This window comes from Phocoena phocoena, chromosome 8 (assembly GCF_963924675.1).
Source record: "Phocoena phocoena chromosome 8, mPhoPho1.1, whole genome shotgun sequence".
NCBI classification, from domain to species: domain Eukaryota; kingdom Metazoa; phylum Chordata; class Mammalia; order Artiodactyla; family Phocoenidae; genus Phocoena; species Phocoena phocoena.
Genome location: NC_089226.1, coordinates 102696927 through 102719698, shown reverse-complemented (window position 1 = coordinate 102719698; position 22772 = coordinate 102696927). Strand labels below are relative to the sequence as shown.

Here is a 22772-nt window from a genome sequence, read left to right as displayed (position 1 = left end):
CAGTAGGCTAGCACCTCAAGAACTGTGCCCCCCTTCCTGGGGAATTATAGGGATCCTTATAGGGGAGTTCGCAGTCCGAAGTAAGTGATAAGGATCAAAATGGTGAATGTCTTGCATTCTTCTTGCATAATTTCAAAACAGTCACTGCTGGAGTCAGGCAAGCTGGTAATTGGGTCCAGCAGCCCGGTAATTGGGTCCGTTAGTCTCTGGGTTATTGGTCTGGGACCTCCTTTCTGAAATGCAAACAGCTACAAGGGGTGATTTGCTACTAGAGACTATAGGGAGAGCAAATACCAGGTGCAGAATGTAAATTACACAGGATTAGTGGTGACAGGTTAGCTTTGTGAAGGGCAAATCTAACTACAGACATTACAGTTTAGTAACAGTTAAAATAAGACTAGGATTGACTCACTCTTTCAGGCCAGGTTATGTTTCTTCTCTAGCCTGTTCACTGTTCCCTTTATTTACCTTGTTCTCAGGAGAGGGAAAACTTCATTTCTATTTGTGCTGCAACAGTGCCTCCCTCATGAGCCTGTGTGGTAAAGAGCAGATGAAGTCACGCATGTAAAGTGACAAGCCCAGGGTCCAGGACATCACATGGCTCGATTCATGGTGTCTATTATTTTTATTATTAATTTAATGAACACTCGATGAACACAGCTCTGCCCCTGGCCTGTCATGGGGGTCAGGCAGACCTCTTGATTGATTCCACAAGCATTTTCTGAGCAGCCATCTTATTAGCCAGTCTCCTAGAGTGGGGCCTTCCTAGTGTTCCCCACAATTCTCTCAGAGGCTGTTCTTCAATCCCTTCCAGGTAATGAGCCTTCCGGCCTACTAACCCAACCCCGGGCTAAGGGGAATAAAACAGTCTCACCAAAAGGAGCGAGGCCACACAGAGCTGGGACTGGAATCCAGATCCCTGACCCCTCAGGCCAGGGTGGTTGCCCTTGCTTCCGGCCAACTTTTGGCTTTAGATTGCAAGAGAGTCCATCTCCCTAGTAAGGCTAAAATGGAATTATAATTACCTGTGGGTATCTCCTAAGTCATCATGATGTAAGGAAGCTTGTGTGACTAACCCTGTAGAGCAGGGGTGGGCAAACCTTTCCTGTAAAGGGGCAGAAAATAAATATTTTAGGCTTTGCAGGCCTCTGTCTCAAGTACTTAACTCTGCTATAGCAAGAAAGCAGCCCTAGAGAGTACTTAATCAAATGAGCATGGCTGTCTTCTACTAAAACTTTATTTGTGGACACACTGTGAATTTCATATGATTTTCACGTCATGAAATCATATTCTTCTTTTGAGTTTTTCCCCAACTATTCGAATATGTAAAAACCATTCTTCCCTGGTGGTCCAGTGGATAAGACTCCACACTCCCAATGCAGGGGGTCCGGGTTCGATCCCTGGTTGGGGAACTAGATCCTGCATGCATGCCACTACTAAGAGTTCGCATGCCGCAACTAAAGAGTCCACGTGCTGCAACTAAGAAGTCCTCATGCCGCAGTGAAGATCCCATGTGCCACTACCAAGACCCGGGGCAGCCAAAATAAATAAATATTTTTTTAAAAATAACATTCTTAGCTCAAGGGCTGTGCAAAACAATAAACCTCTGCTCAAGGGGGTTAGAATCCATTCTTTATTGAATTCTAGGATTAGAGATATTAAAAACCATTATTATTATTATTCCAGGGAGGGGCTGGAGCCCTGACCAAGTACAGAGAGAAGGGAAGATCAGTTAATCTCCGGTCAAGCATTCCAGGTGAGACCTCCTTCACGGTGGACTCACAGCAACCTTTATAAATCTGTTTCCTTATCTGTAAAATGGTGACAATAATCTCCACCTTAGAGGTTGCTGTGGGGGTTGAATGAGATAGCGGAAGGTTAAGCGTTTTGTAAAATGCAAATGTTTTCACTTAATCGTTTCTAGAGATGCGTACTGGGCTCACACTAAGTATGCCTCTGAAAAGCTTTTTACGAAGTTTAATTGGACACTGTCCCTTTAAATCCTCGCCAACTACCTCAAGTACTAGTCGGACGAGTCAGCACATGCGCATTCTTTTGAGGGGCTGGCACCTCAAGCAACAGCCTTCCCGGAGCCCGTAGGAGAGAGGTTAAAGGTCCTCCCACACAGAATTTATACGCAAGCGTAAATTAATATTGGGAGCCCTATATCTTACCGAGAGCCCAGTCCCTTTTTCGCGCCTGAAGGCTCCGCCCCCGCGGCCAATCAGTAGGCCTTGCCCTTTGCAGTGACCAATGGCAGTGAGCGTGGGGGCGTGGTCAGGCGTCCGGGGGTGCGGCCTGGCGCTAAGAGAAGCGGCGGGGTGAGCCGGGGGCTCTAGTGAACAGCGCAACCGGACGGGGAACGCCGGCGGCCGGCGAGTGGAGGCGGCCCGGGCCCGGCGGTCTCCGAGATGTCACGATGGCTATGGCCGTGGTCGAACTGTGTGAAAGAGCGGGTCTGCCGCTACTTGCTGCACCACTACTTGGGTCACTTCTTCCAGGAGCACCTCAGCCTGGACCAGCTCAGCCTCGATCTGTACAAGGGCAGCGTTGTCCTGCGGGATATACACCTGGAGATCTGGGTGAGGATCCAGGCCCGAGCCCTGGAAGGGTCGGACTGGGGGGTGCAGCATCCTGAGTCTCCCTGCGAAAGGGTCGGACTAGGGGACCAGGCACCGGAGTGGAGAGGCCTTGGGCGTCCGGCCCTTTCCAGGGGTCAGCTGATCGCCTCCAGAGCCAGAAGCTGGACAGAAGGGGCCCCTGCCTCTACTTCACAGGAGGAGAAACTGAAGCTGGGGAGCAGGATGTCACTTGTCTGGAGAACGCCAGAATTAGTGTATCAAATTGGGGGCCTGAGTTGAGCGTGGTGCCAAGGGGCTAAGGAGAGGGTGAGGAGGAACCTCGGAAACTAGGGGGCTCTGGTGGGACCAGGCCAGGGAAGTGACAGAGTTGGGGCACACAGCTGATTAGGGAAGTCTGGCAGGGGTCCAGGGCCCTGCTCTGGGCACCTGTGGGAAAGGTGCCCTGACCTCCTGACCCCACGACCCTGGCTCGGTGGGTGGCGTTCGTCTCCGGATATGGATGTCCACAACCGCGTCAGCACCCCTGTTGATCAACACGTTGTGTGACTGCCACCGCTGCCTACTTCCTGCTTTTAGGAGAGTGGGATGGACTGAATGGGTGTTTGGGGAGGAGCTTGGGCATCAGCATCCCCACCTGGAGGAAAGCCCTTGAGGAAAGGTGGAGAGATCTGGCCTTAGGCAGAGAGGAGAGAGATGCTGGGGAAGCCGAGAGGAATAAGCTCTGGGTCAGAGGCCTGCGGCTGTGGGCAGTGAGGAGCTGTGTCTCACGGTTCAGCTGACCTGGGAATTTGCAAAGGAGCCACCAGTTAGAGGCGCCAGACCAGGGCTGGCACTGGGTCAACCCTCCAGTCCAGAGCAACAGGGGTGGGCATGGGGACAGGGGCTTCGCAGTTTCCTGGGGGAGCAGACAGGGTGCCTGGCCTCAATACAGTCTGGGCAGGAGAAACTGGGCTTTAGGGTAGACCAGGTCTTCCTGAGCAAACGTGGGGTAGGCGGAGACCCCTGAGCCCAGACTTGGTGGCACCTCTTGCCTGTGAATCCGAGTGCGGGAGACCTTTTCTGACCTCTGACTTCAGCCTCTTAGGCTAGCCCAGACCTCTAGGCTGCCTTTCTATACTTCCACCCGCCCTGCCCTCTGGTTGGGGATTTGAATTGGCTCCTAGCTAGGCTGCTTTCCTGCCCGGCCTCCAGGGAGGAGTTGGGCCCTGGTGGAATGCAAGTGCTTTCCCAATATGCCCGCCCTTCTCCAGGCTGCCACGCCTGCAGCCCCTCCCTTGCAGACCCCCAAAGAAGCCAAGTGCCTGGGTCTCAGTCTCAGTTCCCATAGTACACTGGGTGACTAGGCTAGTCCCTTCTCTTTAGGCCTCAAGTTTCCCCATCTGTGGATCTGTAGGTGAGGAATTTGCACGTGATGTCTGTGGGCCTTCTAGCTCTGCCGTGTATTTCATTCATGGATCCAACAGGTGCTTACTGAGGCCCTCTCTGGGTGGCACCACACAGAGCACCTGGAGTCACACAGAGAAGGCAGGTGGGCTCCTGCCCTCAGGGAGCTTCCAGACTGGTGGGGGGGCTGCTCCTCTATTTGTCACCAGGGGCTCTAGCCTTGTGCCTCAGAGAGAGTACAGCTACCCCAAGTGTTTGGAGTTGGGGGGCCCCCTCCAGCTCAGGTCAGCCCCCTGCCTGCCTCTCCTGGACACTCCCCTTAATCCACACTCGCCCAGGTAAATGTGGGCTGCTGCTCTCTCTGCCAGGCCTTTGCATGTGCTGTGCCCATGCCTGAAACCCTGCCTTCCATCCCCTCTGCCTGGCTCCCTCCTCTTTGTCCTTCAGCTCTGCCCTCCTCTGGTTTGAAAGACTGGGCACTTTGGACTGTGCGATAATAGGGCGGGCCAAGAGTAGGGATCAGTGGAGCCAGGAGCAGGGATCAGTTGAGCAAAGGTAGGATCTTGTAGGTAGCATGTGGACGGACAGGGGGAGTGAGGGTGCTCTCCGAGGTGGAACAGCCAGGCAAGGAGTGCAGCAGCCAGGGAGACGGCTGGGTTTGGGGCTTCCCTGAGCTGGCTTTGTCTCCTGCCTGCTCCCAGTCTGTGAATGAGGTGCTGGAGTCCATGGAGTCGCCACTGGAGCTGGTGGAAGGCTTCGTGGGCTCTATCGAGGTGGCCGTGCCCTGGGCCGCGCTGCTCACCGACCACTGCACCGTGCACGTGTCAGGCCTCCAGCTCACCTTACAGCCCCGCCAGGGCCCGGGTGAGGACAGAGCAAAGCTGGGGCGGGGGTGGGGGTGGGGGTGTGGGAGAAGGCGGTGCGAGTGGGCCTGGGCACCCAGGAGCTGACTGGGCCTGCCGGCCCTGAGACCCTCTTCCTACCTGCAGGGCCGGGGGCTGCCGACTCACAGAGCTGGGCCTCGTGCATGACCACGAGCATGCAGCTGGCCCAGGAGTGCCTGCGGGATGGGCTGCCCGAGCCCTCTGAGCCACCACAGCCCCTGGAAGGACTGGAGATGTTTGCCCAGACCATTGAGACTGGTGAGCAGGCCCCGCCCGGCCACTGTCGCCCCTCGTGGCCCGCAGGGCAAAGGCCTCAGACAGCACCCTGCTGCCTGACAGGGAAACTCTGTCTGGCCCTTGCGGCTCTGCCTGACCTGAGACCCCTCCCCACCTCTCAGTACTGCGAAGGATCAAGGTGACCTTCCTGGATACTGTCGTGAGGGTAGAGCACCCGCCCGGTGCTGGGGAGCGTGGCGTGGCAGTGGAAGCCCACGTGCAAAGGTAGGGGCAGGCTGAGTGGGGGCGCTGGCGTGAGGGAGAGGGGGAGTGAGGGGCTGCTGAGTGGCCCTGGCCCCACCTGCACCCCCAGCCTGGGCTCCTGGGAAGTGTCAGGGCAAGTCTGGGTGGGCCTGGGCTGTGGCCAGGGCAGCGGGCGGCGAACTGTGTTGTGAGCCTGGAGTGGTGTCCCGGGGCCAAGTGGTAGAGGCCTAGGGTAGCGGGGCCCCCGGGGTCAGGTGACACGCTGAGGGTCTGGGGAGCAATGGCCGCGGAGGTCCAGGATGGCCTGGCTATGATGGGACGGCTCCGCAGGCCAGACTTCGCTAACCCCAGACTCCTAGAACAGAATGCTGTGTGGGGAGAGGGCGGCCTGGGCAGGAGCTGATCCTACACTCCCCAGACTAGAGTACTGCGACGAGGCCGTGCGAGACCCAAGCCAGGCACCGCCCGTGGATGTGCACCAGCCCCCTGCCTTCCTCCACAAGCTGCTGCAGCTGGCGGGGGTCCGCCTGCACTTCGAGGAGCTCCGCCCACAGGTGGGCCGACTCCGGTCCGGACCATCTCTTTCTCCGTCTAATCCCTGTCCTCTCTGGCCCTTGACCCATCTTCCCCTCTCCATCCCTTCTGACCATCTTTGGCTGCATCTTTTCAATCCCTCCCCTCCCATGTCTTCTTGTCTCCCAGGAAGGACCCCCAGAGCCTCCCTTGCAGATTGGCAGCTGCTCAGGGTGCCTGGAGCTGACAGTGAAATTGAAGCAAAATGAGGCCTTCCCAGGCCCCAAGGTGGGTCTCCAGGCCCCTGGGGAGGAGGGATTATGCCCCATCTCAGAATCCTCCTTAGCAATGCTGATCTTCCCTGGGACGCAGCGGGGTCATCAGGTGGGGAAATCACTGCCTTCTAGGCAAGTGGAGAAACTGAGGCTCAGAGTGGTCAAGTTGGAGCCAGGGTCACACAGCTAGTTGGTGGCAGAGCTTAGCCTGACGACCGGCGTCCTACCTCCTCAGGGTGAGGGCACGTGGGTGGCGGCAGTGGCTGGTGTAGGCTCCATGGTTGCTTCCTCCACCCCCAGCTGGAGGTGTGTGGGCAGCTGGGCTCCCTGCACCTGCTCCTGACCCCACGGCAGCTCCAGCAGCTTCAGGAACTGCTTGGCGCACTGAGCCTTGCAGGTGAGGCCTCTGGGCGGTCCAGGGAGTGGGATGGCTGGGAAGGCACCGGCAAGACTGGACTGACACAAGGAGTTGTCCTCCCCCGTAGACCCCGAGGGCCTGGTCGACAAGCTGAACAAGAGCCGCCCACTAGGTGCTGACGATCTGTGGCTGATTGAACAGGATCTGAACCAGCAGCTGCAGGCGGGGACCGTAGCTGAGCCCCTCGGCTCAGACCCCCTTTCGAACCCCCTTGTCAACTTGGAGAGCACTGGTGGGTATGGAGCCAGAGCCAGCAACTGGCAGGGTGTCTGCTGTGGCCTCAGGAGTCAGGGGGCTGAGCCCGGGTGCCTCTGACCCCCTTTCTCTGGCCCACAGACCTCTTCTTCTCCATGGCGGGCCTCACAAGCAGTGTGGCCTCAGCCCTGTCTGAGCTCTCCCTCTCCGATGTAGACCTGGGCACCTCTGTGCACAGCAACATGGCCTCCCGCCAGCTCTCTGCTCAGGGCCCCCCAACCGGTGAGTCCTCCAGGGGCAGGAAGAGCTGGAAGAAGGCTTGGTGCCGGTGTCATCTTTGCTACGTGCATGTGGGAGGCCTCCAGCGCTGCCTGGAGGTCCACCGTTGGTGACTTGGTTCCGTGGGAACGCTCAGGGGAGGTGGCGGTGCGATGGACAGAACCTGGGTTTCGGAGTTAGAGACCTTGGGCCGAGCACTTAAACTCAGTTTCCCCTTCCATAAAAAAGGGGTGAGATCTGACCCTGCCAGGCCGCACGTTTGAGCTGATGTTTATTGAGAGATCGCGTGTGTCAGGTACTGAGTAAGTGCTTCGTCACCTCCAGTTCTTCCAGCTTCCTTGAGCGGGTTGAATTGAGCTTGGACTCAGTGTCTGGCATAATAAGGCTTCACGTCACCCCTGCCTGGCCAAGCCCCTGGCCAGAGTCACGATCCAACTAGGCCAGGGCTTCTCCTGGCCCCTAGACCACTGTCTGACTGTCACTTTACCTGGGATGCCTATGAGCTCTGGGGAGCCTCTGGTGAAGCCTTTGTCCTCTCAGGCAAGACAGCCCCTGCACCCCCCTCGAACACCCTGCGCCCTGACTCGCTGCTGAAGATGACCTTGGGGGGTGTGACCCTGACCTTGCTTCAGACATCTGCCCCGTCTTCCGGACCACCTGACCTCACCACCCACTTTTTTGCGGAGTTCGATGCCACCAAGGATGGGTCCTTCGGCTCCCATGACTTCTACCATCTCCGACCGCGCTTCCAGAGGGCCTGTCCCTGTAGCCATGTCCGGTACAAGCCCGAGGCGGGCCTGAACTAGAGGGGACTCCCTGAGCCCCTGAAGCCCACCTTCTGATGCCCAGCTTCTTCCCGTAGGCTAACGGGTGCCGCTGTGCAGCTTTCCTGGGAGCTGAGGACAAGCAGGGGCCGGCGGATTACCAGCACGGAAGTGCACTTCGGGCAGCTCGAGGTGCTGGAGTGTCTGTGGCCCAGGGGTACTCCGGAGCCTGAGTACACAGAGGTGAGGGCTGAGAGCCAGTGTGTGCACGGCAGGGCCTAGAGGTGAGGGTGGGCCTGGGGGCTCGGCCTGACCCTGTCGTCTTCCATGTCCTGTCCCAGGTCCTGAGCTTCCCCAGCGGCCTGCGGTCCCAGGCCTCGGTTCAGCCTTGCGCTCACCTGCGCCACACGCAGACCCTGCGCCGGCTGCCCAAGGTAACCCACCCTGCTCCAGGCCCAGGGGCCCCATGGTGTATTGCCCCCCACCAGCCTCCCCTGGTGCCTCCCTGCTCCCACCCTCCACCCGCCTTACCTGTGCTCAAACCAGAGCACACCTCCCCATCCCGGAGCCCTTGAGTACTTCCGGGCCATATACATGCCATTCTCTTAGCCCCTCTCCTGGCTCATCTTGGCAAACCCCTGCCAGCCTCCAGGGCTGGAGGTGGTAAGTATTGGGTGGTTTTCGTTAAACGAGCATGGTTGTCTGCCCCGAGCAGGCGGTGAAGATCTCCTGGGTTCCTCACCCAAGCTCTTCTCCTCACATCTTGGGAGGGCTCCGTGTCCTTTCTGTTTTTGCTCAAGGGGAACCCTGCCCATCCTGCCCTCACCCACCCCACAGCCCTCGCTGACCTGAGCACCCTCACCCTCAGAGCCGGCCCCGGCGCCCAACTGCCTGCCATTGTCACTCAGAACTGGCCCTGGACCTGGCCGACTTCCAGGCAGATGTGGAGCTGGGGGCCCTGGACCGGCTCGCTGCCCTGCTGTACCAGGCCACCACACCCCCTCCCGAGCAGCCGGCTGGCCTGCTGGTAAGAGGCGCAGCCAGGGTGGAGAGCAGGCCGTGGGCCCTCTGGCTCTCGGCCACAGTTGGGTGGGGGCGGGGGGGCTAGCAGCAGCTCTGACTCCCCCCCTCCCCTCCCCCAGACAGAGCCCCCGCCAGCAGCTGAGCAGCATGCAGTGGTGCGGCTCTCGGCACCCCGGGCCACACTGCAGCTGCGCTTCCCCATTGCTGACCTGCGGCCTGAGCGGGACCCCTGGGTGGGCGGGGCCGTGCGGGCCGAGCAGCTGCGCCTGGAGCTGACTGAGCCCCAGTTCCGGTCAGAGCTGAGCAGTGGGCCTGGCCCCCCAGCCCCCACCCGCCTGGAACTCTCCTGCTCCGACCTCCATGGTAAGAGCCCCCCCAGGAGACAACCCCTTGGGCAGGGGGCTCAGGCCTCTAGGAGAGGTGGGCTTGGGGCCATGGAAGGGGCTGGGTCACGATGGGGGCAGACCCTGGTCCAGACCTCATCTGCTTCGTGAGGCACCAGCATTGGGTATCCCAGGGCTCCTCTGGGCAGCGGGCAGAGTGGGCCGCTTATCCCTGGGCCGCTGCAGACTGTGGGCGCGAGGGAGGGCACGGGTCTGTACACAATAAAACACAGCTGTCATGGGGGTGCTCCCACTGACCCACCTGGTCTTGAAGAAGAAATGGGGAAAGGTGGCAGTGACAACCCCCCGTCCCTCCCCATCCCATCCAGTCACCTACGAAGACGGAGAGAAGCCACCTGTCCCCTGCCTGCGGGTCTCCAAAGCCCTGGATCCCAAGAGCCCTGGGCACAAGTACTTCCTGCCCCAGTAAGTTGGGGCTCTGGGAGGAGCAGACAGGAGGGGAGGGCTTTGCTACTGAGGGCAGTGGGAGGCCACTTGGGACCAGGGGCTGGGGGGCCCTGCAGGCCAGTGACAGGCCTGTGCCCTGGCAGGGTAGTGGTGACCCTGAACCCCCAGCTCGGCGCACAGTGGGAAGTGACCCCGGAGAAAGGAGAGGAGCTGGAGTTGTCGGCCGAGAATCTGTGCGAGCTTCGGGAGCCTGAGCCCTCACCCTTCTCCTCCAAAAGGACCATGTACGAGACGGAAGAGGTGAGGTCCAAGGCCTTTTGGGTCTCACGGGAGCCACTTGGTGGCTCTGGGTCAGGGGGACAAGACCACATGGGGCACCAGAAAATGTGAACCAGCAACAGTGAGAATTTCATTTCTTCCACTGTCTCTGGTCAGTGGGGAGTCTCAGGGGGCCCAAGAGTGAGGGCAGCACCTAGGGGACACAGGCCCTCGATGTGGAAGATCATGTCCTGTCCCATCAGCCATTTCCCAGCAGGGTACATTTGGGCCTCAGGATCCTCTTCTCTGAAGGTGATGAGGGTTGAGTGAGAGGTAGTTAGGGGCCTGGCCTCTGGGCCAAACGACCTGGGTTCGAATCCAGCCTCTGCCACTCAGTGGCTGTGTCATCTGGGGAAGTTGTCTAACCTCTTGGAGAGTTACCTACAGATGAGTCTCCTCATCTGGAAAGTGGGTATAATGACCTGTCTCATGGGCCTGTCGTGAGGATAAAGGGGTTAACATAAACGAGGCCCTTGGAGCAGGGTTTGCATGCAGTCAGCGCCTCAGACAAGATGGCTGTCATACATCCCAGCAGAGAAGGGCTCATGTGGATGAATGAATGAATGACAGGAGTTCAGGAAGCAGACCTGGGTCAGATTCTAAGGCCGGCAGCAGGCCCTGACATCTCTCGCATCCCCTTCCCTGCTCCCACACCTAGATGGTGATTCCTGGAGACCCTGAGGAAATGAGGACCTTTCAGAGCCGGGCCCTGGCGCTGTCCCGCTGCAGCCTGGAAGTGGTCCTGCCCGGCGCCCACGTCTTCCTGCCCAGCAAGGAGGTCTACGAGAGCCTCTACAACAGGTGGCGACGTGGGCAGGGCAGGGGGTGGCAAGGGGCTGGGCCGGGCCTCCCTCACCGCCGTGGTCCAACTGCCCTCTCAGGATCAACAACGACCTGCTCATGTGGGAGCCCGCGGACCTGCTTCCCACCCCCGCCCCTGCCACTCGCCCCTCTGGCTTCCCAGATGCCTCGGGCTTCTGGCACGACAGCTTCAAGATGTGCAAGTCTGCCTTCAAGCTGGGTAGGAGGGGCACCCTGGTGGGGCCCTGGGGCCGGGGCCGCCCTCCCAGGTCTCCTTCCCACTCGGCTCCTTGATCTCCCCCCAGACTCGGACTCGGACGACGAGGACACCCACTTCTCAGCGGGGGCATCAGGCACTCCCCAGCGCCTTGCCCCTGAGTCCCAGAGCCCTCACTCCCAGAGTACCTTCTCTACACTGGTGACGGTGCTAAAGGGTCGGATCACGGCCCACTGTGAGACCAAGGTGAGCACAGCCCAAGGGAGGTGAGCCCCTGACTCCAGAGCCCCCACTGGCAGGAGAACAAGGCCTGTGTGAGCAGCTCCAAGTGGGGAATGTGGGAGACAGAGGCCCCACCAGGGGCCGAGTGCGGCCTGTCCAGCCAGTAGCACCCACCCGCCACCCACTGACCCACCCATGCCCCCCCACCCATCCCATCACACCCCGTCAGCCACTAACTAGCACCTGCTCTACGTACGGTACTATGCCAGGGGTCCGAATGAACACCATCTGATGCTCGGAGGTAGACAGGGCAGGGATGACCCTTCCCCTCTGGCAAAAGAGAACGTGCTGCTCCGGACCTCCAGCGCTCTGGGTAGGGGCTGAAGCCGACGTTAGTCAGGCCCGGGCTCCAAGAGGCGCCCTCACCCCTGAGGGTGTGGAGGCCGCTGAGCGTAGCTGGTGGGGCTGAGCCACGTGCTGCCTGCAGGACGAGTGCGGGAAGCGGCTGGAGGCCACGCACGGGGAGCTGGTGCTGGACGTGGAACAAGGCACCATCTTCAGCGTCTGCCAGTACCGAGGCCAGCCGGGACTCGGCTACTTCTGCCTGGAAGCTGAAAAGGCGACACTGTACCACCGAGGTGTGAGGGCTGGCGGCCAGTCACCGTGGGGTCTCTAGGGTACATGGGGAGGGGAGCTCCTTCAGGAGGGATGGAGTGGGTGATCAGCCAGCTTGGCAGGGGGCTCACCAGATGCCTCCTCAGCGGCTGTGGATGACTACCTGCTGCCCAGTCGCCTGGAGCTGCCCACCTTTGCTCCTCCGGCCCAGCTGGCCCGAACCATCTACCCGTCGGAGGAAGGGATGACTGAGCAAGGAGGCGTGGGCCGCAAAGGCCAGGGCCGGGGCCCCCACATGCTGTCCACCGCGGTACGCATCCAACTGGACCCTCACAGGAACGTCAAGGTACAGCCACGCCTGCTTCTGGCCCACCTGTTTGGCCAGGGCCACTGCCTCCCTGGTGCCTGGAAGGCTGGGCTGCCGCCATGCTGACTGTGCCCTGCCCCCAGGAGTTCCTGGTGACACTGCGGCTGCACAGAGCCACCCTGCGCCACCACATGGCCCTGCCAGAACAGAGCTGGCACTCCCAGGTGAGGGAGGGTCGCGTGGGGGGCGTGGGCTGGGCCAGAGCTGACCTTGGACTGGAGCCGACTTCTGGGTGGAGCCCCTGGGCAAGGGTGTGACAGACAGCTGATGGGCAGCAACTGGAGAGCTGTGCTGCGGTTGGGGGTGTTGAGGAAGAAAGAGGCCCCCTCCTCCCCTGTCCCTTTCACTCTGGCCCCCAAAGCTGTTGGAGTTCTTAGATGTCCTGGATGACCCAGTGCTGGGCTACCTGCCTCCAACGGTCATTACCATCCTACATGTACACCTGTTCTCCTGTGCCGTGGACTACAGGTACCCAGGCTCAGGGGGCTGGGGGCCAGGGGCTGGGGCCCCTGTGTAAGGAGCCTGCCCCAACCCAAATGTGATCCACCCTCCAGGCCCCTCTACCTCCCTGTACGTGTCCTTGTCACTGCTGAGACCTTCACCCTCTCCAGCAACATCGTCATGGACACCTCTACCTTCCTGCTCAGGTATGCGGCTCCCCCACCCGAGCTCCCCGTCCATCCCACCCCAAGTTGGCTGCAGCTGCCACTCCCCCAGGGTCCTGTGTACCTGCTGTATATCCTCAGGTCCGTCTGAGCCTTTCTGGACATTTAGGTGATCCCTCCCTGGGGAACAAGATTGGGTTTCACCTTCCCAGAGTCAGTCAGACCTTCAAATCAGAGCCTTAAAGGTGTTTGAGCTCTCTGACCTGATCACCTCACTTCTGGTAGTTGTCCTTAGGATAGAAGGATAAGAAAGGTAGAATGTAATGCCTCTGTAGTATAATTCAAAATAGTCAAAACTTGTAAACAACTTAAATGCCCCCAAATTACGACCTCAGTCAGTAAACGTGGCCCACTCAACCATTAAAGTCAAATTTAAGAATAACATTGAAAAATATGGGGAAATGCCATAGTACAATATTTATATAGAGATATAAAACTATATATATATATTTTTTTTTTTTAAAGATTTTTGGGGGTGTGTTTGTATGAATCTCTGTGTGGCTTCATAGAAAAGACAGGATGGAGATGTATAGTTGTCCCTTGGTATCCCACAGGGGATTGGTTCCAGGACCCCTCGTGGATACCAAAATCCAGGGGCACTCAAGTCACATATAAAAGGGTGCAATATTTGCATATAACCCATGCACATCCTCCCATATATTTTTTTTAATTTATTTGTTTAATTTATTTATTTTTGGCTGCGTTGGGTCTTCGTTGCTGTGCGCGGGCTTTCGCTAGTTGTGGCGAGCAGGGGGCTACTCTTTGTGCTGCGCTTCTCGTTGCAGTGGCTTCTCTTGTTGCGGAGCACGGGCTCTAGGCGCACGGGCTTCATTAGTTGTGGCACGTGGGCTCAGTAGCTGTGGCTCACGGGGCTCTAGAGTGCAGGCTCAGTAGTTGTGGCACACGGGCTTAGTTGCTCCGCAGCATGTGGGATCTTCCCGGACCCGTGTTCACTGCATTGGCAGGCGGATTCTTAACCACTGCGCCAGCAGCGAAGTCCCTCCCATATACTTCAAATCGTCTCTAGGTTGCTTAATAATACCCAACACAATGTATATGCTATGTAAGTAGGTGCCAGCGCATGACAAATGCAAGTTTTGCTTTTGGGAACTTTCTGGATTTTTAAAAAAATATTTTGATCCGCGGTTGGTTGAATCCTCAGAAGCAGAACCTGTAGATATGGAGGGCTGACCGTATAAGGTGCTTTTCTCAGAATTCGGGATTAGCTATACTTTTTAAATATTTGAAAGGAGCTTTTGTTAGGTTGCCATTAAAATAAGGACTTATTTTAAAAGAACAATGCAGGCTGTAGGGGGAAAACAGGACATTTCCCTCCCAGGGCTGCTATGAAGCCCAGGTGAGGTGGAGAAGCTGGAAGTTTTGGGAGAAAGAGAAATGCTGCCCGGTTGCCTCGAGTGCCTGTTGTCTGGGCCTGTGGTACAAGACTCCAGGCCCAGTCTCCCCACTGTACAGACAAGAACACCGAGGCCAGAGAAGACCCAGCACTAGTCTTCTCTTGTGGGCTTGGGACCCCCTGTTGGTGCCCCTGCTGCCCGTCTCTATGAGCAAGCCCCACCCCTGCCGGCTCCTTGGGAGCTGCCGCCTGCAGTGGCTCCCGGCCCTTCTCAGCCCCGTTCCCCCCCAGGTTCATCCTCGACGACTCCGCCTTGTACCTGTCCGACAAGTGTGACATGGAGACCCTGGATCTGCGGCGAGGTGGGCAGGGCCTGGACTGGGCTCCCTCCCGTCTGAGGGGCTGTGGCCCCCGGCCATACCCAGAGCAGCCCGCTGTCCTCACCCAGCTGCTGGCCAGGTCCTCAGCGCCCATGCACACGTGCACGCACACAAGGGCTGCACCCAGACAAACCCTAGATTCTCGCAGCGGGGCCGGGGCCTGGGTAGGAGGAGGCAACGGGAGCCTCTCCTGCCTCTGCCTCAGATTATGTCTGTGTCTTGGACGTTGACCTTCTGGAGCTCGTGATCAAAACCTGGAAGGGGAGCACTGAGGACAAACTGGTGAGTGTGGCTGTCGCCCAGGGTCCCCCAGAGCCAGAGCAGGGACTGGGGCACGGGAGCCTTCGGGGGATCACTTTTCCCCACGCACCGTCTCTTTGTTTCTGCTCCCTGGGCCCAGGCTCAGGTCCCAGTCACTGACAGCCCTTCCCTGTGGTTATTGGCCCTCCTGGGAAGGGCCAGACCTTTGGTGGACATCCCTCCCTATGAACCCTGCCAGCAGAGGGCAGCTGTAGCCACGAAAAAGCAGGGCCTCAGAAGTCAGCCTTTCTGGGTCTCCAGTGTCCTTATCTGTAAAAGGGAGATCCCAGGCCCCGCTGGGATCACTGGAGACGGCGCTCAGAGGCCTTCACGCGGGAGTGCACTCTTGCTTCCTCAGGCGGCCCTGGGCGAAGCCCCTTTTACTCTCTAGGCTCAGTTTGCCCATGTGTTCAAAGGGTAGTTGGCTGACCGCCCCAGGGGAGACCTGGCCCAGTCCTGTCTGAGTCTGGTGGGGCTAGAGCCCTGGCTGACGCCCGCCCCCAACCCCACAGAGCCGGCCACTCTTCGAGCTGCGCTGCTCCAACAGTGCAATGCACGTGCATAGCTGTGCTGACTCCTGCGCCCTGCTGGTCAGCCTGCTCCAGTACGTGACGAGTGAGGGCGACCTGCACCCCCCTCCCCGGCCCCCCAGCCCCACGGAGATCGCCGGCCAGAAGGTACAGGTGAGGCCTGGCCGCACAGGCCACCAGAGCCCGCCATGGCCGCCAGGGACCTGGTGATCGGGGAGCCCTGGGGCCCCCCTCCCTCCCAACACGCATTCACCAGTCCTCCCCTGCCTGGCGCAGCTCTCGGAGAGCCCTGCCTCCCTGCCCTCATGCCCCCCAGTGGAGACAGCCCTCATCAACCAGCGGGACCTGACCGACGCCCTCCTGGACACGGAGCGCAGCCTGCGGGAGCTGGCCCAGGCTTCAGGTGGGCTCAGGGTGCTTTGGGGCCAGCAGACACAATCAGACACCCACATCGGGCATCCCCCTAAGCCGGCCTCTTTCTCCCCCACAGGGAGCCCCTTCTTTCAGGCCTCTCCAGTGTCGGTCTACCTATTCCCAGGTGAACGGAGTGGGGCCCAGCCCCCCTCGCCCCTGGTTGGGGCCCCCACTGGCAGCTTGGGGTCCCACTCAGAGGCCAAAGAAGAGGAGAAGGAAGAGGAGGGGGATGGAGACACTCTGGACAGCGATGAGTTTTGCATCCTTGACGCTCCTGGCCTGGGCATATTGGTGTGTGGTGGGCAGGCTGGGCAGGGGCCTGGAAGAGGGTGGCTCAGTTCTAGGCCCTTCTAGAGCTCCCACTGTGAGAGAGGCAGGAGGTGGTCAGTATCAGTGGGGAAGTGGGGTTGGGTCCCTGGGGAGGCAGCCCTCACTCTGGGCTTTGAAGGAGTTGACGGACTTCCAGAGGAAGTGACAAGGCATGGAGTCCTGGGCAGAGGGACTGGGACGTTCAAGAGTAGGGAGGGGGCTTCCCTGGTGGCGCAGTGGTTGGGAGTCCGCCTGCCGATGCAGGGGACACGGGTTCATGCCCCGGTCCGGGAGGATCCCACATGCCGCGGAGCGGCTGGGCCCGTGAGCCATGGCCGCTGAGCCTGCGTGTCTGGAGCCCGTGCTCCGCAACGGGAGAGGCCACAACAGTGAGAGGCCCGCGTACCGCAAAATAAATAAATAAATAAATAAGAGTAGGGAGGGATAGGAGCAGGGCAGGTAGTGGGAGAGCGAGGAGAACCACCTGGCTGCAACGGTGCTGGCCTCCCGGCCCCCAAGTGCCAGCGGGAATGACGTCCAGACTCACTGTCACACGCAAGACCTGACAGGGCCGACAGGAGCAAGGGGCACTCAGGCTCCTAGGATAATCGCCTGTGAGAATCACCTTTTGTGAAAAAAGGGAGACAGATGCGAGGATGAGGGATAAACAGGTGGCCTGGACTGGGGAAAGCTTCTGTGGCCTATATGTTCACTTGGCCTCCTCCCTGCAGCCCCAAGATGGGGAGCCTGTGGTGACACAGCTGCATCCAGACCCCATCATAGTGCAGGACGGGCACTTCTCACAGCCGCTGGGCAGCACGGACCTGCTGCGGGCACCTGCCCACTTTCCAGTGCCCAGCAGTCGTGTGGTGCTGCGTGAGGTCTCCCTTGTCTGGCACCTCTATGGGGGCCAAGACTTTGGCCCCCATCCCGGACACAGGTGAGAAGGAGAGGGCGCAGGTGGCAGCTGTGGCAGTGGGGCCCCCAGGAGATGAGGGCCGGGCTGGGGTCCAGTTCTGACCCTCAGCAGCTGGTAACCTTGAGCCAGATCCTCACCTTCTGGCCTTATTAACTCTTCCTCTTCCCTTGCCCCGCCTACCTCCCAGGAGAGGGTCTCTTGCCCCAGGCTGAAAGTCCTGCTGTGATGGGAGGGAATGAGGAAAGGGGCTTCCCCTGAGTCAGCGAGTCCCTTGTTCCTCTTCCCAGGGCAAGAGCAGGCCTCACAGGCCCCAGGAGCTCCCCTTCTCGCTGCTCCGGCCCCAACCGGCCCCAGAACTCCTGGCGTGCGCAGGGGGGCAGTGGCAGGCAGCACCACGTCCTCATGGAGATCCAGCTCAGCAAGGTGAGGCCAGCCGGGGTGGGGCACCGGGACAGGCCCTCGTGTCCCTGCTGCTCAGCTAGCACTCACTCCACGGGAACTCCTGCGGGCCCCTGCTCCTGTACTAGGTCAGCTGCTGCCATGCTGTTCCAGATGCTGGATGTAGCGATGAGCAAAGCAGACAGAAACCCTGCCTTCCTGTCCCTTGTATCATAGTGGAGGGAGCCCAGTAAGACTATATATACAGACGCTCAGATGTGATAAACGCGCAGGGAACGTAAACAGGGGGCACAGGGAGTGCTGGGGAGGGCCGGAAAGCGCTCGTGAAAATATGCCGTTTTGCAAAGATGTGAAGCCACAGTGAGCCAGGGAGAGGTTTTCAGGCAGAGGGCACAGCGTGAAGGCCGCAAGCTGGGAGCATCCCTCGCGTGTCCCGGGAGCAGCAAGGAGGCCAGCGAGACTGCAGCTGAGCCGGGAGGAGGGCAGTAGGAGGCGAGGCCAGAGATCCAACCCAGACTAGGCCGCGTAAGGCCCTGTAGACCACGGATGGTTTTGGTTTTTACTAGAGGGACGGTGGAAAGAACCACGGGCTGGGCTGCTGGACTGAATGTGCGTGAGGGAGAGAGCAGGCCGGGCTGACCTGAGAAATTGTGCAGGTCAAGTGCCGCTTACTGAGAGTGAGCCCACACAGACCCACTCCCTGAGCTGGTAAGGGCGCTTGTGCTGAGAGGACTCGGGGATGTGCTTCAGAGTGGTGGCCGGGGCTCCTCGGACACCCGACGGGCCGGGGAGCCAGTGCCAGCGCCGGCTGAGGGGGAGACAAGGCTGGGGCGAGAACCCGCCGGTGAGGGAGGCTTTGACCTGTCAGGGGCAGGAGAGAGGCCAGTGTACTCCAGGTCAAGGGCAAGGGCCGAAAGCGGGCTTTGGAGGGGGAAGCACGGCCTCGCCAGGCCACAGTGAGGAGTTTGCAGGGCGCCAGGTGGGTGGGCAAACGCTTTACAAAGATCCCTCTGGGTGGGTGGAGAGGGGCTGGAGGGGACGAGCAGGGGGGCCGGGCAGGGGGGCCGGGCAGGGGATGGGTGACGGCAGCTCCGAGACCAGGTGCAGCTGTGGCGGTGACAGAAGTGCAGCGGGACTGGAGAGATGTTCTCAGGAAGCAAAACTGACAGCCGTAGTGATAGAGAGATTGCAGCGGGAGGACCGAACCAACGTTTGCACTTAGGGTGATAGGGGGACAGGTGCCACTCGGGTGACGGGAAGGCTGGGAGATTGGGGGCAGGTTGATTCTCGGGAGGCAGTCGGGTTCATCATGGCCGTGGGGCGTCTGAAGTGCCTGTGACACAGCCGTGTGGAGGCGTCCAGGTGGCAGCCGCTGTGGGACTGAGATTGGGCTGGGAGAGGAGGGGCCTGGGGTGAGCCCCCTTCGCTGTGCAGCCCTGCCTGCCGCTCAGGCCTCCGTCCGCCCCGCAGGTGAGCTTCCAGCATGAGGTGTACCCGGCAGAGCCAGGCCCCGTAGCCCCCGGCAAGGAGCCCGAGGAGCAGCCGCTGTCCCGCCAGGTGTTCATCGTGCAGGAGCTCGAGGTCCGAGACCGGCTGGCCTCCTCCCAGATCAACAAATTCCTGTATTTACACACGAGTGAGCGGATGCCACGGCGCACCCACTCCAACATGGTACAGGCCTTCCGCACGGTCCACCCTGAGAAGGGCACACGCATGCTCGCGTGCACACACATGCATGTACACATACAGACCCCGGTTGTCTGTGAGCCCGGGAGGGGGGCGGGGCCCAGGCGGGCTGAGCTGAGGGAGCAGCACGTGCAGGCCCAACTGGGGGAGCAGTGGGGGCCAGGGGCCTGAGGCCCAGTGGGTGCCCAGAGCTCACCCTCTGCCTTCAGCTCAAGATCAAAGCGCTGCACGTGGCCCCCGTGACCAACCTGGGTGGGCCCGAGTGCTGTCTCCGCGTCTCACTGCTACCCCTGCGGCTCAACGTGGATCAGGTGAGTGGGCTGCATGGGGCAGAGCCTGACGTGATCAGGTGAGTGGGCTGCGTGGGGGCAGAGCCTGAGGTGATCAGGTGAGTGGGCTGCGTGGGGCAGAGCCTGACGTGATCAGGTGAGTGGGCTGCGTGGGGCAGAGCCTGACGTGATCAGGTGAGTGGGCTGCGTGGGGGCAGAGCCTGACGTGATCAGGTGAGTGGGCTGCGTGGGGGCAGAGCCTGACGTGATCAGGTGAGTGGGCTGCGTGGGGCAGAGCCTGACGTGGATCAGGTGAGTGGGCTGCGTGGGGCAGAGCCTGACGTGATCAGGTGAGTGGGCTGCGTGGGGGCAGAGCCTGACGTGAGCCCGCTGCCTCCGGGCCTCTGTGGCTCAACGTGGATCAGGTGAGTGGGCTGCGTGGGGGCAGAGCCTGACGTGAGCCCGCTGCCTCCGGGCCTCTGAATCTGACCTGCTCCTCCCCCCGGCAGGATGCTCTGCTCTTCCTCAGGGATTTCTTCACCAGCCTGGCGGCCAGCATCAACCCTGTGGTCCCGGCGGAGACCTCCACTGAAGGTGAGCAGCTGGGCAGGGAGGGGAGGGTCTGGGCCTCCTGCCTCACAGCCATGCCTGGGCCCATCCCTGGTCTGTCCCCCGCCTCTCCTCCAGCTCACCCTGAGACCCCAGTCCAGCCCAGCGGCCCCCAGGAAGGGCAACCCGAGGGTGTGGAGACCACCAGCTCCCAGGAGGCTGCAGGCGGTAGACACGGCGCCTCCCCTGCTGAGCAGCAGCCCATCTACTTCAGGTAGGGCCTTGGGCTGGGGGCCCCGGGCCAGGCTGCAGGGGATCAGGCCAGTGACCACAGGACCCCTTTCCCCACTCCCCACCCAGGGAGTTCCGCTTCACGTCCGAGGTGCCCATCTGGCTGGATTACCACGGCAAGCACGTCACCATGGACCAGGTGGTAAGCGGGGCTGTCAGGTCCCCATTCTGCCCAGGTGTGGCCTGCTCTTTGGAGGCCAGGGGGCCAGGGCTGTGTCCAGGCACCGTCGGCTACTGTCAGCCTCTAGTGGCTCCTGTGAGCTGGGCGGGTCCCTGGGTCCCATCACGTAAACTCCAACCCCTCCTCCCTCCCCAGGGCACTTTCGCAGGCCTCCTCATAGGCCTGGCCCAGCTCAACTGCTCCGAGCTGAAGCTAAAGCGGCTGTGTTGCCGGCATGGGTGAGCCTCCAGGCCTCTCTCAGGGCCCTTTCTCTGTTCCTGACTGTGGCCTTGGCCAAGACATCACCCCTCTGGGACCTCAGTCTGTGCTCTGTGAAATGGCCACAGTCAATCCCTCCGTACGGGGCTGGGTGGAGCCGTGGGGAGTGTTGGGGTGCCTTGGGTCCTCCTGGCCCTGTGACCCCTCAGCGTGTGGCTCTGCCCCACCCCACCCTCCTCTTCTCTCCCCTTCCTAGGCTCCTGGGTGTGGACAAGGTGCTGGGCTATGCTCTCAACGAGTGGCTGCAGGACATCCGAAAGAACCAGTTGCCTGGCTTGCTGGGGGGCGTGGGCCCCATGCACTCTGTTGTCCAGCTCTGTGAGTATCTGACTTTGGGGGCTCTTGAAAATGCCATACTCTTGGGCAGCCTAGAAGCCGCTACTGGGAATAGGTGGAAGAGTTCCCACAGCAGGGTAGGTGGGGGCAGCCTTGGGCATCTCTGACCACCCCGTCCCCCCAGTCCAAGGGTTCCGGGACCTGCTGTGGCTGCCCATCGAGCAATACAGGAAGGATGGGCGCCTCATGCGGGGGCTGCAGCGGGGGGCTGCCTCCTTCGGCTCATCCACAGCTTCAGCCGCCTTAGAACTCAGCAACCGGCTGGTGCAGGCTATCCAGGTGAGTGGGCCCCCAGCGTCCAGGCCATGCAGGGCAGGGCGCCCAATTCCATCCCCAAAGCTCTACTGAGGGTAGGCCACCTGGGAATGTGGTATCTTTCGAGGAACAGTCACGGAGAAAAGAGGCCGAGTGACTGGCTTGGGGCCCACCGTGGCTCCCATGTGGGAGGGTGAGTGCCCCCAGGCTTTAGAGCCCACTGGGTCTCTGGTCATGGCTGTGTCCTGAAGGGGAGGGAAGGGGGCTGGCTCTGTTTACCGACAAAGAAACTGAGGCCCAGAGACTGGCCCTGGTTCATTCAGGCCTCACGCTTTGCCGGGCCCAGACGGGAAGGCAGGGCGTTATCCTGTGAGCAGTTGCAGCTGAGTACCCTGGGTTCTGGAGTAGAGGGGGCCGACAGGCAGGTGTTTGTGGTCAGTCCTAGGAGGTGAAGGCGTTTGTGGCCAGTCCTCAGAGGTGAGGAGCGAGCTTGCAGATGCACTGGGGGGTGGGGGGCAGGGTCTCTAGAGAGGAGGCTGGAGGGATCGGCAGGCATCTGAGGGCCACCCCCAGGGCATTAGCTGGGGTGTAGGACAGCCAGGTGAGGAGGTTGGGGGGGAGGGAGTGACACCGGGGGCGAGAGAACAGAGGAGCCAGCGGGCAGAGGGTCACACTCAGTGATGGCTTAGTGATCTGTGGGGATGGGTCAGGGGAACCCAGGCTTCCGCCAGGGCCGCCCCTGGAGCTGGCAAGGAGCAGGAGGCAGAAGGCCGTGCGCTGAGCTCGGGCTGCATCTGTGGCACCCACCGGCGGGCAGGGTGCCGGGTGTGGTGGTCAACAGGAGAGGGGTGGGTCCAGAGGACATTAGGAGAGTCCCCTCAGGAGGCTTGCAGCCCCCTGGCCTGGGTGGTGGGAGCTTGGCAGGACCCCAGGAGCAGCACAGTAAAGCATGGATGCGGGGAACGCAGGGTTTGTGGGGGTGGGCTCCCACCCGGTCGTGGGTGCTTAGTCCCCCTCTCCTCATCTGGTGCCCGCCGTGCTCCCCCAGGCCACAGCCGAGACGGTGTACGACATCCTGTCCCCGGCAGCGCCCATCTCGCGCTCCCTGCAGGACAAGCGCTCTGTGCGAAGGCTGCGGAAGGGCCAGCAGCCGGCTGACCTTCGGGAGGGTGTGGCCAAGGCCTACGACACAGTTCGAGAGGTAACGAGGCCCAGCCCTGCTCCCATTCCTTCCCCATCCTCCCCCCCGGCCCTCCCCCAGAGACCCCGGCACTGACCTCCAACCTCCACAGGGCATCCTGGACACAGCTCAGACCATCTGCGAGGTGGCGTCTCGGGGCCATGAACAGAAGGGGCTGACAGGTGCTGTGGGGGGCGTGATCCGCCAGCTGCCCCCAACGGTGGTGAAGCCCCTCATCCTAGCCACAGAGGCCACGTCCAGCCTCCTGGGGGGGATGCGCAACCAGATCCTCCCTGATGCGCACAAGGACCACGCTCTCAAGTGGCGTTTGGACGAGACCCGGGACTGAGCCCCAGGCGCCCGCGACCCC

General features: G+C 60.7%; 1 protein-coding gene across 3 annotated transcripts; it reads left to right on the top strand.

Annotated features, from left to right (window-relative positions):
• The first annotated feature begins 2411 nt into the window (after positions 1–2411).
• On the top strand, positions 2412–22751 carry ATG2A (autophagy related 2A). Of its 3 annotated transcripts, none has more exons than XM_065881377.1 (41): positions 2412–2582; positions 4667–4829; positions 4955–5107; positions 5248–5350; positions 5748–5883; positions 6032–6130; positions 6418–6514; positions 6603–6767; positions 6872–7012; positions 7550–7787; positions 7872–8016; positions 8115–8207; positions 8642–8800; positions 8916–9159; positions 9509–9605; positions 9731–9887; positions 10564–10706; positions 10787–10926; positions 11012–11169; positions 11633–11783; positions 11907–12106; positions 12211–12291; positions 12489–12595; positions 12682–12774; positions 14438–14508; positions 14732–14808; positions 15339–15503; positions 15633–15763; positions 15851–16061; positions 16811–17019; positions 17286–17421; positions 18868–19068; positions 19293–19394; positions 19862–19946; positions 20040–20175; positions 20262–20334; positions 20509–20591; positions 20828–20949; positions 21092–21246; positions 22271–22423; positions 22515–22751. In XM_065881377.1, the coding sequence occupies exons 1-41, from the start codon at positions 2412–2414 to the stop codon at positions 22749–22751; spliced, it is 5781 nt and encodes a 1926-aa protein (XP_065737449.1). The 3 variants fall into 3 exon arrangements, with proteins under 3 accessions (XP_065737449.1, XP_065737448.1, XP_065737447.1); XM_065881376.1 differs by having other exon boundaries at positions 15339–15509; XM_065881375.1 differs by having other exon boundaries at positions 10976–11169.
• Positions 22752–22772: the final 21 nt, after the last annotated feature.

What these genes read in the sequence shown, in the direction of transcription:
- ATG2A (XM_065881375.1), top strand. Translation starts at nt 2,412, where the DNA reads ATGTCACGATGGCTATGGCCGTGGTCGAACTGTGTGAAAGAGCGGGTC. An exon ending in ACCTCTACCTTCCTGCTCAG is followed by an intron (nt 12,775 to 14,437) that starts GTATGCGGCTCC and finishes GTTCCCCCCCAG; the next exon opens with GTTCATCCTCGACGACTCCG. An exon ending in GGAGCACTGAGGACAAACTG is followed by an intron (nt 14,809 to 15,338) that starts GTGAGTGTGGCT and finishes CCAACCCCACAG; the next exon opens with AGCCGGCCACTCTTCGAGCT.